This window comes from Protopterus annectens, chromosome 5.part0, assembly GCF_019279795.1.
Source record: "Protopterus annectens isolate FY-2018-M chromosome 5.part0, PAN1.0, whole genome shotgun sequence".
In the NCBI taxonomy this organism is placed as follows: domain Eukaryota; kingdom Metazoa; phylum Chordata; order Ceratodontiformes; family Protopteridae; genus Protopterus; species Protopterus annectens.
The window spans coordinates 1,390,774,851-1,390,791,482 of NC_056735.1; the positions used below are offsets into that span (position 1 = coordinate 1,390,774,851).

Below are 16,632 nucleotides of genomic sequence, written 5' to 3' on the forward strand. Positions count from 1 at the left end.
TGGAAAAACAGAGTAATGCATAACCAATAATTACATTTGGCTTAGTTTCATTTTGCCCTGAAGTCTGCTATCAGAGTTAACAAGACAGATAACGTTGAGAGGCACTGCTCAAATAATCTAGGTAAAGCAAACTGGTTCAAATGTTAAAACACTATATGGCATATTCTAATGCAAACAAATTTGTTTCACAAGTTTATCACAGCAGTAAATTTGCTCATCCATGTTAACTACATTCCTGACATTCCTATTCATGATTTTATTTATGTTGTGATTCTCTCACAGCTACTGAATTTAGTCATAAAATCCACAAAATGTGACATGAGAGTCTGTCACGAGGTCCACTGAAGAAAATAACAACATGCATGAGGTAAAGCTGTCCCTTTAAACATTGATCTAATAGCAAATAGATAGAACCGGGTAATGTTCACCCAACACGCCTTCCTAAAGGCCCTGAACTTTAAACGTTTTGTATTGACTAACTATACCTAAAGAGAGGTCTCAGAGCACTGAGCAGACACACACCATAATGGCACTTTCTGTTTGGACAATATGGATTTTCATCTTTGCTATTATCCTGCAAAAATCAGTACAGGAAGGTAAGGTACAGTTATAAACTGTAGTATGTTTTTCATAGTGTTGTAGAATTTTCTGGTATGAAAGTTGAAAATCTAATAGCTGAGGTGCTACATGTCTCTCTAAAACTTGGTATCTCTATGAGCATGACGATTTCACTTTTTAAGATTAAATCTGTAACATGAAGATAATCAGTATTCCTTTTTGAATCTATATTATCCAAGATTAAGATCCATTTATATGAGTCGTTTTGATTTAAACTGCTCGATCAAGTGTAGTGCTGCATTTCCGTTATTTACACAACAGGGGATTGTTTGGCACAAAGCCAGAGACAATCACAGGTTGTCTGTAGGATCTGTGAGCCCTCATTTCTCACTTTTAATTTTTATGTACATGAACTTTATGCTTTTTTAAAGACAGGTAATTTTGTGGGACAGCCTAAAAGGGGGTGTGCAGTGAATGTAAAAGAAGTTCAAGAACATCTTGCTAAAGGCAAATAATGTTAGTGCAGTGCAAAGGTCATTGTATATGTTGGTGCCATTCAGTAATAAAGCAGTTGGCATCTAGTGAGTGGTATATGCAGAACATGGCAGCTGTCCGATGTACAGAATGATAACAAAAAGAAGAGAATGAAATATACAACAAGGATGGGATGCAGTTTATAATACCTATGTATAAGGCCACAGAAAACAGAACATTAATGAATGACACATACACGTGTCCTGTGAGTCTGCTGCTCTCAGATCTATCAGCCAGGAAAAAGAAAAGACGGATGTATTAATTAAAGGATAATAACTATTTCACCATCTCAATTCCCTCAATGCATTCTTTAAGTATGGACTACCTTGATGAAAGATTTTATTTTTAATTTTTCTCTTTTGATGTACAGTTTTAAGAACTGAACAGAGCCCTGTGTTTTGTAGCAGAAATTCATGCAACTAAGTTTCATGAAATTAAACTGACACTAGCACACTATTTCTGTTTGTAAATATAATGTTTACCATAGTCTGGTTCAAACACACTCTGCTAGTTTGCTTGGTTAACATTAACTGCTGAAGCAGAAGTCAGGAATATTCCAGATTATGTATAACTGCAATAGTAATGTATGTATCTTTGGTTAACAAGCTAGGAGTAACCCAGATTGTAAAATGGAAATATAATGATACTTCCAACACTTTTAGTCCAAAGCTTGGTACAAATGGAAGGGGTTACTTCATGAGTCCATACATCAGTTCTTCAAACTGACTCTTCTGTTTCCTTTACCCCATCTTGTACCATAAAATATTTTCCATCCTTAATGTACATCCATTCAGTTCATTCAGGAGTGTTGAATGAATATCACTGCAATCTGGTACTGGTTGTTAACATTAGAGCTATGCTAAACAAAACAAAACAAATGGGAGAAATAAAGAAATGCATACATGTGTACAACATGCAGTTCTGCCCTACAGTGTGGATAGAGCTGTTAGAATTCTTCAATACCCTCCACAAATACAAGACTATATTGGTAGTCAGCAGCAAAGGATTTGTAACTGTATATTTTAAGATCTTGCTTTCTTATATTAAACATAATCTGGGGGCTGCTCCTAGTGTGGGCCTACCTGATAAAGAATGCAGAATACAGAGAATCTGGAGAAAAGTATGATGGACCCAATCTTATTGCTTAGTCATATTTTTTACAGTAAGACAGCTCTGAACAGGGTACATAGCAACCCCCCTAAATTGAAGTTTTTGGACTGGCAGTTCCCTTTGCCAGAGGTCACATCTCACTGTGGTATTCCTGGGGCAGCTCATGCTATAGGACTGCAGGACTGCACCCCCCCCCCCCAGCTAGAAAAACAAAAAGAAAACAAAACTGTGAACCAAGAAAACAAAATAAAAACAAAACTGTGAACCAAGAAAACAAAACATCAAAATCATGAGTCTCGGAACTCCGCACATGCGCACTGGGAACTCAGACTGCCTTTGTCAGCAGTCTGGATACAAGGGAAGGCATTTCTGCCCCGCAGATGCACTGGGAACTCAGACTGCCTTTGTCAGCAGTCCAGATACAGGGAAAGGCATTTCTGCCCCGCAAATGCCCAGGAATCTATGCGGTGATGACTGCACAGAACAGAGGAGCTCCGGACTGCTTCATCTGCAGGCAGGACCAATCAGGAGAGATGTGAGGTGAGTCACGGGGATTTTACTGTGCGGGCTTCTTGGATTTTACTACTTCGTTCGTGTCATGGGTGACTTGGATTTTATTGCTGCTCCACTGGACTGGATACATTCAGTGTGTGTCGCGGGATATTCTACAACAGGTAAGTGTGTGTGTGTGTGTGTGTGTGTGTGTGTGTGTGTGTGTGTGTGTGTGTGTGTGTGTGTGTGTGTGTGTGTGTGTGTGTGTGCGTACACTCAACCACAAGGCTTATGATTCATAGAAAGCCTTGTATTCTCCAATATGACCCACTCTATGAGATTGCATTCATTCTCACAAAAGCGGCCACTGCCAATAGCAAATATTCTAAAATAAAACAGTTATTAAAATCCGACTGGACTAAGGTGGCACTAAATATTTATTTTACCCCCTTAATAAGCATTTGCACCTGTTTGTTTGGGGAATAAATCATGAAGTTGTGTTTGAGCACTCCTTCCATGAAATAATGCTTATATGAGATTAAAATTTTTACAGTTTGAAACATTGATGTAAACAGGCATACCACGCAAGCCACAGTACACAAATTAGTCTCTGAGGGGGCAACATTTTGGCACAAAACTCTAACTTTTTTTTCTTGTATGTACCTCAGAACAACAGACAGTTTTATTGGGGGTTGCATCAAAAGAGATTTGTAAACAAATCAAGCATTTCTGGCTGCAATAGTGAGTGCAGATTGTCACAGCAGCAAACTGTAACTAAATACTAGATACTGAGAGTCAGACGTGGTAGTTGAGGGGGGCAGTCTGGAAGATGGCATATAGTTTAAAAAACCCTAGCAACAGCTTGGGTTAGATACACCTCATAAATATATTTATGCCCATTGCATTGGCCTTTCTTGCACTTTTGCAGGTTTTCCTTATTTCCCCATTTGTGGAAACGTACATTATGATGGTGGTTAGGAAAATGCTTGGACATCTAACACACAATGACAAGTTTGGACTGCAGTCAGGTACTACATGGGCCATCTATTTATTAGAGCAGTTTCTAATTCCTTAATGGTTCTAAAAAGGTGTCATGACTACCCTATGCATTTTTTAATATCATTACATTTTTATAGTTTTTGTTCCTTATCCCCAAAACCATCCCCTGTCATCATATTCTTCCCCCAGTATTGTATTACCTAGAAAATAGGGAGAAGACGATAACAGCCAGGAAATGGTATTGTCATCCAGTGAGCAACAGAGATCTTTGAATATGCCTAACACCCATCCCATATGATGCAGTGCACTGCACTGAAGTAGTCTGGATGAATGTGTCTCTTCAGCTAGAGCACTGTGCAACTTCTTGGTGAGCATCCAGTTTCCCCGAGACATTAGTACAGGAGTTTGCATTTATAGGTTTTTCCCCCATGTGGTGCTCTTATAACAGGACTCTGCCACATCTCATGTCCAGTGACAGGTGAGCCAGCATTGGCTTCTCACTACCATGTCCCTCCAGTACACTCCTTTAGGTCATCTGCAGTATAGTGAAAGCTGAAACCTGTATACCATGGAGTACATTACACCCTTACAATGTTTGAGCTATTAATTCTTCTGGAAGTCTGTTCAAAATTTTCACCACACTTCTAGTGAAATAATTCTTCTTTCCATCTCCCTTTAACCATCCATCTTATATTTCCTAGCTAAAAATCTGTCTGTATTCTTGCTGAAAACCAGGATAAACTATATCCCTAAATGTGAACACGTACCTTTTCATTCTTTATACCTTCTTACTCTCCCTTATTAACTTACTTTCTTACTTCTATCAAATTATCTTCCCTTTTTCTCTAAATATTCCATAAGCCATGTTTCCCTCTCTTCATATTGCAATTCCTGATTGTATTAGACTAACTTACCTTTAATTTCTATGCAAACTATCTAATATTTCTCTAAATATTAAATGATTGTCATATAACTTGTATTGATTCTTAATCAACGTTTTATATTATGTCTAATTTTATATAATTATTTAAAGTGCAGATGTTTTTGTTTTATTTTGAAGACTGTAAAATTATTGGTCTTAAAATATTTTGTAATAACTATGGGTCTCTGCTGAAAATGGGCTTCTATCCAGTCGAACTTTCCCTGTCATCAAATGTCAATAAGCAAATGGAATAGTTTGATTTTATGTCACCTTGTGCTCATAAGATCTTTTTTTTTTTCTTTTAAGCCAACATCCACTTGGATACAGGCCATTAAATTAGATAATCCCCTCTACTCCACATATACTACCTCCATCATCCGAAGATGGTTGCTTTCTTCGATTGTGAGTTACCTACTTATTATTGTTTAAGTGTGTCCTTCATAGGCCCTAATATTTTCAGTTGTATAAGCACTGAGAACTTATTGGTTTTCTTGTACAGTCATATTATAGCTATTTCAACTACTTAACTGGCCTATCTAACATCTTATGCAATCATGTTAACATTTCAACATAAATATTTCCCAGCTTTCCTTAACATAATATCTCAGTAGTTTCATAACATGCAAGACACTTAGTTGTAGTAACATTTTTGGCTACTGCTACCAGATGAATTATATATTCTAGTTTTTGCTATGTTTAGCACATAATAAAAAGAACCAAATAATCAGCAAGCATAGAAACTTGCACTTCATAAGTATCTGGTTATTGGACACATAAGGAGAACATGGAGGACACAGACACCCCCCTGACATGGGGATGTAGGGGAAGACATTTCATGCTCATTTGTTTCAGTGGGGTTTTCCATAAATTCAGCCTTGTATACTAACAGGCTTTACCAATGTATAAGGTCGAATTGTTTTGTAGAGCAGATCCTGATTTGCTTTTTGAAATTAGATGCAGGACTCTTCAGTCCTTATTTGCATATGTTGAATGGGGATTGACAAAGCTCCATCTCTTGGACTCGGACATGGAGTAGTATATTCGGTTTGGTGTGGATTTTGATCCCTTGTGCTTGCTTTTAGGCTGATGATCATCATTTTTATGACTTCTTTTTTTGAGACTGGCACCTTCACACAGATATGTAACGCAATTATGTAAATTATTTTTATCATTTTTTAACTAGAGTTATAAAGTTTTATTTGTTTTTAGAGCAAGACCTGAGCTACTATCAGTCATCATCATCTCAAAGCTGAAGTTGTGGACTGCTCGCTATAGTTCTCTTGGGATACTTATTTCAGAAATGGAGCTTTACTTACAGTTCTTCTTCTTAGTCCTTTCAGGATTTTTTTTTTTTGAAATGCAGACCTGATGATTTTGTTCTGTTGTGTCCATGGTTGGAGGGATACATTGAGTTTTACTATCTGGAATATTGTTTGGCTGTATCTGTTGATGGGTTTCATCATTTTATTTGCTGCGATTCTGTTGTTACTTGTTTTTTATATCATGTATTTGGAATACTTTCCACTATCTCTGTACTAGTTTCTAGTATGTTGCTGTTTTGTTTTTTATTTTGTATATCAGCATCTTTATTTTGATCAATCTTTTGGTGATTTAGTGAATAAGGAATATAATGAAAATGAAGTATGAAAGAGAAGTGGAATGAAAGATGTGGGGGGGGGGACAGAAAAAGATGTCAGATTAAGTAATAATCTAAACTGGAACTGAATACCCCCAAACAATAATGCAGAGTTTGGTACTTGCAGACTAGAAAAAGCCTAAGTGTATGTTGGCAGTTTGGTCATGAAGGTTGAGTTTCTGGGGACCTACAATGGAATCAATCACATGCTGAAAAGCCTTCAGCTGCAGATATAATTTTTTACATGTGCCGTATGTCTGGAATATGAATGGATTTAACAGTCCTTAACACAATTCTCAAGAACATGCCTCCAGCCTAACAGCACTGAGGGCTTGGTTTCAGTCCTTACCTATTCCATGTTGTCTGTTGGGAGTTTGCCGGTTTCACCTATGTCTGTGTGGTGTTGGCTGGGTACTGTTACTTCCTCACATTTCATAAAAATATGCTCTTTCATTAATTATGCTAAATATGCTAAAATAGCAGGTTTCACATATACAGCAGAAATATTACCCAGATGTAGTTTCAAAATCTAGAAATCACAACAACAGGTAACTAATGCTCAGAGGGGAATTTAAAAGCACTACCAGATGGTCTATGATTTAAATGTCTTGAAGAGACAGTGGTCTGGTGTCCAAAAGGTAGTTGTGGATAGCACAGCATGCCAAAGGAAGACTCCAACACACAGCTGTGGATGTGATCTCAGAAGGTACACTTTAAGCAATCTGAGTACTTAACTATTCAGTGTAGGATAATTATTGATGCCAAAGCACATTGTGAGTGCCCAATGCAACTTAAATGTGACAAACAGCCATGTTGACTCTGTTTCTGAAATCCTCAGCGTATGCCATACTGCAACACAAGGAATGGAAGCTATCCCCATAGAATCCTATGGAATTGTTAATAATACTGATCCAAAAAATTCTACCTGCAGAGAATGAATGGCAACAGGCTGCGGTACTGCAAGTTATGGAGGAGGAGGTAGCTTTGCATCCTAGAAGGCAGTCAGCTAGAGGGAAAGCAAGGTTGCAACTAAGCCAGCTGTCAGATCAACAAATCATTGACAGGTACCGCATAGACAGATAGCTGGTGCAGGCTGTGTGCAACATGTGAACCCTACTTATGTGTGTGTAGACATTGTAAAGCAACTCCATCTTTCTCGAAACAAAAGTGTGAGTGAGCCTAGGTGTACTGGTATCTGAGACATTACAAAGACACATGGGGATGCTGAGGAGTGTCACAGACAGCTGCCAATCATATCCTGTCAAAATTCCTGGCAGCAATGTACAACAAGATGGATGAATACATACACTTTCCACCTACCCCATGAAGTGGAGAACTATTATGCACCAGTTCTATAACCTTGCAAACTTCCCACATGTAGTTGGTACAATAGAATGCACCCACATCCATATTAAGGCCACGGTTCATCCAGAAGCAGACAGATTAATCAACAGAAAGGGGTGACCATCCCTGAACTGACAGTTTGTGTGTGCAGCAGATGGCAGCATAACAAATACCATGGCAACACACTGGGGAAGTGTCCATGGTGCTGCCATATGGAGGCAAAGTGGTCTGATGACTGTATTCCAGCAAGGTGAAATACCTGAGGGATTAGTACTGGGTAAGTACAGGGACACAGCTAGGATGTAAGCAAAGGACATCAATCTCAACATTATCCATGATGACAACATATGTGATCACTCCCCACAAATGACTGTGGTTATTCAATCGAGCCATGGGTAATGACCTTGTATAGAGAACCATCAAATCCTTTAGAGGTTATTTTGCCTTATTTGCACCAGGACTTAATGACCAGTTATAACAGCCAAGGATGATTGAGGCTATGGTATTTAAACGTGATTGAGTGTTGTTATTATGCACTGATGAAGGCTTACAGCCAAAACCATTTTGCAGGATGTATTTATCTTAATATATGATATTAAGTTATTATTATGGAAAGCTGATTAATGGTGTTGGCTGTTTTGCTGGTTAGCTAGTTTGAATTTTGGACTTTGCACCTTTCCATACTTGAGCGGGACTGTGCCTGTATCTTCTCTGTATATGGGCCACAGAATGTATACAACAGGGAATTGATAATTATGTTACGTATGCAACATACATGACATATGGGAGGAATACAAGCATAACACATACCCGACGTGCTCGTGGAAAGATGGCGCAGGAGGAGACAAATGAAATGTGACAGTTGTAGGGAAGCACAGTCATAAACACAGCATTCTTAATCACATCCTTGCCAGCATGGACCATTCCAACAGTGTTAAAACATTCAGTAGGTAATGCATACACATACCAGTTGCTTGTGGCTGAGATGCTGATGGTGGCTGTCCTATGCAGGGGTAGAAGGACACAGTATTAACAGAGGACAAGAGCAGAAGTAACAGCAGTGATATGTATGAAACAGAGGAAGAAGCATACCAGTGACACCCTCCCAATGTAGTGAGTTTATGTGTTATAATGTGGACCCTGCAGTGGGGAAGTACAAACAAAGCAAACACAGGCATGTATGCAGGCAATGGAATAGTCACATGATGACATATACAACACAGTAACATGGTCTGCTGATACTCACGTGACGTATGGTGCACCTGTTGGCCAGATGCCACTGTGTAGAGAAACAGCAACATTAATTTCATACAGCACAGGTCTGCTACACATTGCTGCAGCCTATAAAGTTGTTGGGGAAACATACCTGGTCTGTATGTAGGTACACCTGCATGGCTTGTGCCCCAGAAGATGTACCTGTAGTTTATAATGTGAGGGAAATGTCACTATGGCAGTAAACAGCACTTGCATGACAACAGCCTGAGGCAATAACAGGTAATGGTCACAGTAACCGTATATGGAAACACTCCCCTTTCATTTCCTGCTGTTGTGCAGAAGTGGATGGAACTGTGCAAATGAATGTAGGCAACATTACACACATTGGTTGCATTGGTATGCATGTATTGCAGTTAAATTTCTACATGTTATTACACTACCATTGGTTGCCATCATCCTGTGTGGACCCATGTGTATGATGTAATTCTGCTGCTGTAACACAAAAATGACAATATATGAATATGCATGCAACCGCAATATGTACTGATTTACTCTATATGCATCAATATTATGCAAAGTAACACATACAAGTGCGGCCTGGAATACATGCTTCTATCCCATCACAGGTATGCAGTGCTCCCCACTCACCATATGCAGTGATGCTAGAAACTGTGTCATCTCATCAGGGGATGTCAGTGGTTAGCAGCATAGAAGATCATGTCAGAACAACATCACTGACTGGCCTCCCGGGATCTGTTGTGACTTCCCATAGCATTAATCATGTTGGTGAGGTTGGTCCAGACTTCATTCCTCCATACTGTATTTTCTGTCCATCCAAGGAGTCTCTGTCCATGTTGGCACAGAGTATCTATTATAATTTTGTTCTCCTGTGGGAAGAAAATGTCACCTTTCAGTCTGTTTGCATCTGAAAAACAGTTAAATGCACATGGTTATATTCATGTGGGGGCCCACATATGGAGAAGATTATGTGGATTGCCTATGCCTCTGCAAACTCTATGCAGCTCTGTGCACTGCAAAATTCTAAAATATTAAATTAGAAGGCAGTAAATACCAAGCAGAACAGTTTAATAACTGTCATTAAGTGCATCCCAGTATATAAAGAACTTCAGAATGGCTGACACAAACAAAAAAAATCTCTGTTTAAATAGGAAATGGAACCATCACATGATAAACATAAACATACCTGTTGCCTTAAAGAAAGAGGTACCTAAAAATACTACAATTTAAAATATTACCCATTAGTTTAAAACATAAAGTCATAAAAAAACAGATGTGGCTTAACCAAAATCACATCATTAAAAACAGCATACAAAGTAGAATTTATGGACTTTGGATACTGTAAGCCCTCCTTTTCATCATACATATAATATTGATGGCATCATTTAAACCAGGTTGTGAGAGTGCTGCAAAATATATCTTCCATGAAACTTCTCTACCTTTTAGGTAGTATTCCCAGTCACCTACAAAAGGAGTGATTTCAATTGTTTCTAATACTGCAAAAAGAAACTTGTTAGCACAATTAATACTATGCCTACTTAAAGCATTTTTACAGTTCTTGGTTCTTACAGCATAATCATGCTCATATATATCCTCCCTTAAAGAACAAATAGTCTTACCTATATAAAAGGTACTACAGGCTTAGGAAACCCCTATGGGTTTTGAACCCTTACAGTGGATATCAGAGTAGGGCAGGTCCAAGCACAACAGCATTGTGCCACAGAAGCCGCGCACCCTGCATGCACTTCACATTAACATACTACATATGACATATGTGTACAACAGAAATGTGTGATTGCTGTAGCTGTAATGCAATTAGAGCCTAATCAGCCAACCTGTGTAAAACAATCAGTCATATGAAATGTTATACATGATATTCTTATATCAACACAATCATTACTGAGCAGTGAATGCCATCCACATTAGCAGAGAGTATTTGAAAAAGATCACTTGAACAAGTTACAGAAAGTGTCGGAAAGCTTTAGGATCCATGATCAGGCCACAGAAAGTACATGGTTAGCAGACATAACATGGATCCTTTTGTATTGAGTCAGAAGTTCTAATACTTGTTTTAAGAAACATCAATGAATAAATATCCATAACAGCAATATGAGTACATACTACATAGCAACATATGGATAATGTCAGAATGCGTAGTTTTCCATATATATATATATTCATATATATATATATATATATATATATATATATATATATATATACATATATATATATATATATATATATATATATATATATATATATATATACCACAGAGTGTATTGCATCACCAGCAATATATATATGGAAAATTGGTGACTCCATCCTTATGCACTGCTCAGTTGTGCTATTTAAATCTGTCTGTATAGCTGCATATGGGAAAGTATTGCATGTTGCTAATGCAGATGTAACCACCTGTATGCATGCAGGTCAATTCCACTCCCCTCCAGTAAGTCACAAACATTTTTCATAATACACACATTTTTCCACAAATAAATCAATCTAACCATATACACATACTTTGATAAGGAGTAGTGTTAACATAGGTCTATGAGGAGGTAGACATTTCATAACACAGCAAAGCTAGTTGGTGCACAATTACCTTTGCAGCTACCTATGAGTCAGGCATAACCGAAACTAAGACCAGCTATATACATCCCATTTGTGTCATACATAATTAATGAGATTCATTAAAATTCAAGGTTTTGGAATGCCATTTGTGCATATCATGTTAGTGCTTGACATTTTGTGCATTAACCAGTAGCTTGGCGTAACAAGAAGGGGATCAGCACAAGTACCCAATAAGTATCTTTAAAAGGGACGTGGCCATTATCTTCCAATAATGTGATAAAAGAACATACGTGCCACTTTTAAATATTGATTTTGATACATTTACAGATCAGACCATTGACAACTGTGAACTGAGTGGGACCTCAATGAGCAATTTTCTGAACTGTGTATTATCAACATTAACAACATTATCAAGATAGCTACTTCCAGGAGGCTTCAACATGTCCAGGCACCCAGTTGGACTGAGGAGGAGACCACCCAGATGTTGATCATCTATGCTGGAATGATAGCCAGATCATGGAAATTCGCGATGATTGACATTTTGAATCGGATTGTGAAGGAGCATCAACAACGTATGAGGATTTACCAGACTGCAGTGCAGGTTCACCACTGTTATAATGACCTGCACTGGAGGGATGCAGAGGAGTTTCATCAGAGGGTTATCGAGGTGCAGTGACAGCCGATGGATGTCTAGAGTAAGTGGCACAATCCTATATATACCTAGACATTCCTAAAGAATTCAGAGATACAGCTGTGTCCCAAATATATCAGATATGTGACTTGAAAAACCACTAAGTATCTGTTCTGACAATTAACTCATCTGGATAGTTATGAGAGCAAGGTATTTTTTCTCCTATATGTATGGGGTCTGTCCCCACGGGGTTTATTTCTTTAAAAATGTTTATCATGTACATAATATTGAACATTGTAGGTGTATCTGATTTACAACATATAACAACATCATTTCACACATCTAGTAAGGTCATGTATCATTAACATCTATAGTGCCTAGGCTGCTGATGACTACACATTTCTTAGTTAACCATTATACTTTAACAGTATTGCCTAGTCTACCTGTGTATGTGTGCATACTAACTCATAACTAACTTTGTTAGTCTGTTCTTCTTAACAAAGTTTGTTTGTCTGTGTCTTTCAGTTTTATCCCGGTTAGGGGTCGCCACAGCAGAACTCCAGTCCGCTAATGATTGGCAGTAGATTTTTACATGCCGAGTTGCCGGCCCTGACACACAACCTTCAATGAAGGTACACCCATTCACGCATGTCTCCACACACAAGACGCTTTAGCTGAGAATCGAACAGGACAACATCTTACTGTGAGGCGACAATGCTACCGCAGCACCACCACCACAGTTGTTCTTCTTAACAAAGTGAACATTCTTATTAAAGTTCTATTTGTCTGACAAAAGAGCAATGCATGTCCAACTGTTTACACATATCTTTTACATTGTAATAGATGATATCTGACAGTTTTTTATGTCATGAGGGCCTATAGCATTTATGTTTAGGATGTGTCCATATTCATCTGTTATCCACAGGAATATGGATATACACACACAGTACTAGTTTGTTCAAAAGAAAAGTGTGCTTACTGTTAGCTCATCCTGTAAAGCAACATATCAGCATTAATATATCTTGCTTAGGTGTGGGCTCAAATCGACATGGGGAGAGCTTTCATTATATTCTGATAGCTGTGCCTTCCAAACATTGTCAAAAACGTTGTTCCATATACCTGCTTATTGATAGTAATGGTTATTTTGAGCATGCTCATAAATATCTCAATTATTCGTTGGATTTCTATGAATATCTCTGTAATACATAATGTTCTGTCAGCAACATCTTTTTTACTACAGTGCTATGTATAAAGCTCAGAACAGACTGGTATATTTTTGCCAAAAAGGTTTGTGTGCTAACATTTCCAAACTGACTCTCTTGTATAAATATGTCATTCTTTAATTTGACATCAGTGACCTTCTCGTCCTTATATTTGGAGGAAGTGAGATGATCAGATATACATTTGAACTGTAGAATAGGAAGATGCCCTGATCACGCATAATATTGAGTTATAATTTGTACTTTGCCAATACATATCTGTATATGTTTTTGTCCTCCCATATAAAATAGATTAATGTGTCTGTGATGTACAGCACTTTATAGTGGTCTGTTAACAGCAGCTATGTATTAAATGATAGTGTTCCTCTCTCTGAGGAATGAAAGTTTACAGTTGTTGTTTTGTGTTGTGACCACTGTGCTGACATGCAATCACTCTTGCACTTATTTTCATAAATGCACAGCACGTGTACTTTTTGTAAAGCGCAAGCTGTCATCCGTATTAGTACCCAATCCCTGCACATTCATATCTGCAATTCTTTTCACTGTTTTCACACCATACAATTTCCAGTCAGATGGATTAGCTAGGTAGGTAGGTGTCAGGGTTAGAGTATGAATGTAGTTTAGAGCTGCAAGTTTGAAACTCAGAACCACCAATCTGTGTTCAGTTCTGCTTCAAGATGTAAAAGACTGTGTGTGTAATACTCCAAAATGTGTACGCTGATTCCACAGTGTTCTGAAAGTTAAAATTTAGAGAACCTGATTTGAGCAATGTATATCATAATGTGATGGTCATCTCAGTCTATCCTCATTATAACAATATGCTTATTTTTATTTATGTATTTATTGTCATTTGATTACCAGGAAAGTCCAACTGGGTAGGAGCCCATTTTCAGCAGAGGCCTGGAGATAAAAGCTCCAAAATATTATAAAACACTTAAGAATAATAATTTTACTATCTTTAAAAATAATTAAAATAACAACTGCAGTTTAAATAATTATAGCAAGTTAGAGATAATGTGAAAGTATTGGTTTAGAGTAGATACAAGTTATATGACATTGAAGATACACTTCATTGTAATACGTTGATCAGTCCATTGCAAGGCATTCAGGTACCATTTCCTTGCCCTGCTCCCAACTCGCCCTAAACTATTTTTTTTTAATTGTAGCAAACTGCTATAAATATAGCAAACAGTTGCTACAGTTTATACCCTGCCTGCACAGAATACTACAGAGCTCCAGTATTAGTTAAAACATTTTTTTTTTACTTTTAAACTGTAGCAAACATTTGCTACAGTTTAGACCACACACAGAGTACTACAGCACCTCAGGCTTGACTGCAAATGAAATACCGACTGATATTACATTAAGAAAAGAATGGGATCGACTGGCCATGCCCCCAAATGCTTTGCACTCCGGGGCAACTGACCCGGAGTGCAAAGCATTTTTGGCCATGCCCCCAAATGCTTTGCACTCCGGGTCAGTTGCCCCTCTCACCCTGCCCTAGCTACACTACTGTAACACTAATTTAGTAGTTAGAGAAATTTTTGCCAGTTTAAAGAGAAATTTAGTGTAAGTTGGTATAATACAATCAGGAATTGCAATATAGGCTTATGGTATATTTAAAGAGAAAGCCAGAGGAGAGAAATTGATAGAAGTATAGAAGTCAGTAAAGAAAGGAGAGTAAGCAGATGTAAGGTATGAATATGTATTTGTCCACATTTAGGGATATAGATTATCCTAGTGTTGAGCAAGAACAGAGACAGCTTTTGGCTAGGAAGTCTTTCAGAATAGTTTTGAAGGATGGAAGGGAAGGTATTGACCCAATGAACAGATAAAATGTTCCAGGCCTTAGCAACATAGTACAAGTACATATAATACCAGGCAGATATGATAGATTTGTGGACAGATAGGAGTTTTTTGTCATTGGATCATAATGACTGACTAGGAACATAGTTCTGTAGAATGTTATTTAGTATTGGACAAGCAGATGGATTCTGGATAATTTTATAAATGGTAAGAAGCTGTGCATATTAATTGATGGCTCCTCATATGACTGATTACATGTATGAAGAAATGAAAACACTGTCATCTATGTTAGCATATCTGGCAGGAGATTTGTGTATATTTTCAGATTAATTTGTATGCCATCATGTCTAATTATGAAAATGTAAATAGTTTTTTTAATGTTGAGTATTTCCCTGTTTACACTAAATGTTTAAAGAGTCTGTCAGTGTTTTGATAAACTTCTACTTCTAATTCTTTAGATTCTAAGGTACAAACTGTCTGTGGAGAATCAGCTGATCAGTAGGTGATGTCATTAGAATGTTCCTGGTTGCTAGGTGCTTATTTGAACAGATGATTGACAGGAAAAATAACTTTTTCAAACAGCTGATTGTTATTTTTAAAATAAGACAGTTGAGAGTGTTAACATGGTCTATAAAAGAGACTGCTAATGTCAGTTAAGAGCTGCAGTCAGTTACAGTGCTGTGCAGTGGATACCCAAAAAAGGACTCACCAAAAATTATAAGCCTGCCTTTGCCTTGCTGTTATGTTTTATATTAGATCAGGGATAGTATTCTATAGTTAGTAATTATTGAGATAGAGTTTTTCTAAAATGATGGACTTCTATCCTACAGTTTAATTTTATATTTCTGGTGAATTCTTGTGTGTATTGAAAGTTATTGATTTACATTTTTTTAATAATCATTTTGCTTATTGTTAAATGTTTTTCTTTACTTTACATTGTGGCTGGACAATCAGTGTGCTCTTTAGAGATGAGAGTGTTTATACCTGATTGATACTCCCCAGGTCACCTCAAATGCCTGGTTGCATCTGGTCATAGCTATCATTTATTTTGATATTTAATTTTTAATAATTGATTACCCTTTCAAAGGCATGTAGACCTGATTGACTCTGGTGGCAGCATTTACTATTTGTATTAGGGAGGGGAAACAGCAAGAAATCTATGTCAGGCTTCCCATAAGTGTTAGAGTATGTGAGATTTAAATTTATTTTGAGTGTGAGTGAAGCATATGTCTTAAACGGGAATACATTGCTCTGAAGTGTATAATAAGGGAATACATTTGTGGTGGACAGAAGGATATAGTCCAGTCCCAGGAAACAGAACGTGTTCCTGTTGTGCTCTGAGACAGCATCATGTCATGGCATGCTTCATTTCAAATGTCAGGATATGTAAGTGTGCTGGCTTGGAATATGATTGTTATGCCTAATGCTGGCTGATAAATAACTGCTCTGGTCATGTCATGATTTCCACTAATAAGCTGGTTGTTATTCATGCTATGGCATGGCCATGAGTAAGCTGCTTACATTGTGTGACAGATACAATGTCAATGGCATTTTGCAGTATTGAAAATACCCATAA

General features: G+C 37.6%; 1 protein-coding gene across 1 annotated transcript in view; it reads left to right on the forward strand.

Annotated features, from left to right (window-relative positions):
• Positions 1-397: 397 nt before the first annotated feature.
• The window catches only part of PROZ (protein Z, vitamin K dependent plasma glycoprotein), a 432,931-nt gene continuing 416,696 nt past the window's right edge, over positions 398-16,632 (forward strand). Inside the window, exon 1 of the mRNA XM_044071204.1 lies at positions 398-596. Within this exon, the coding sequence (XP_043927139.1) occupies positions 527-596 (70 nt within the window). The 5' untranslated portion in view covers positions 398-526. The remainder of the gene's footprint in view (positions 597-16,632) is intronic.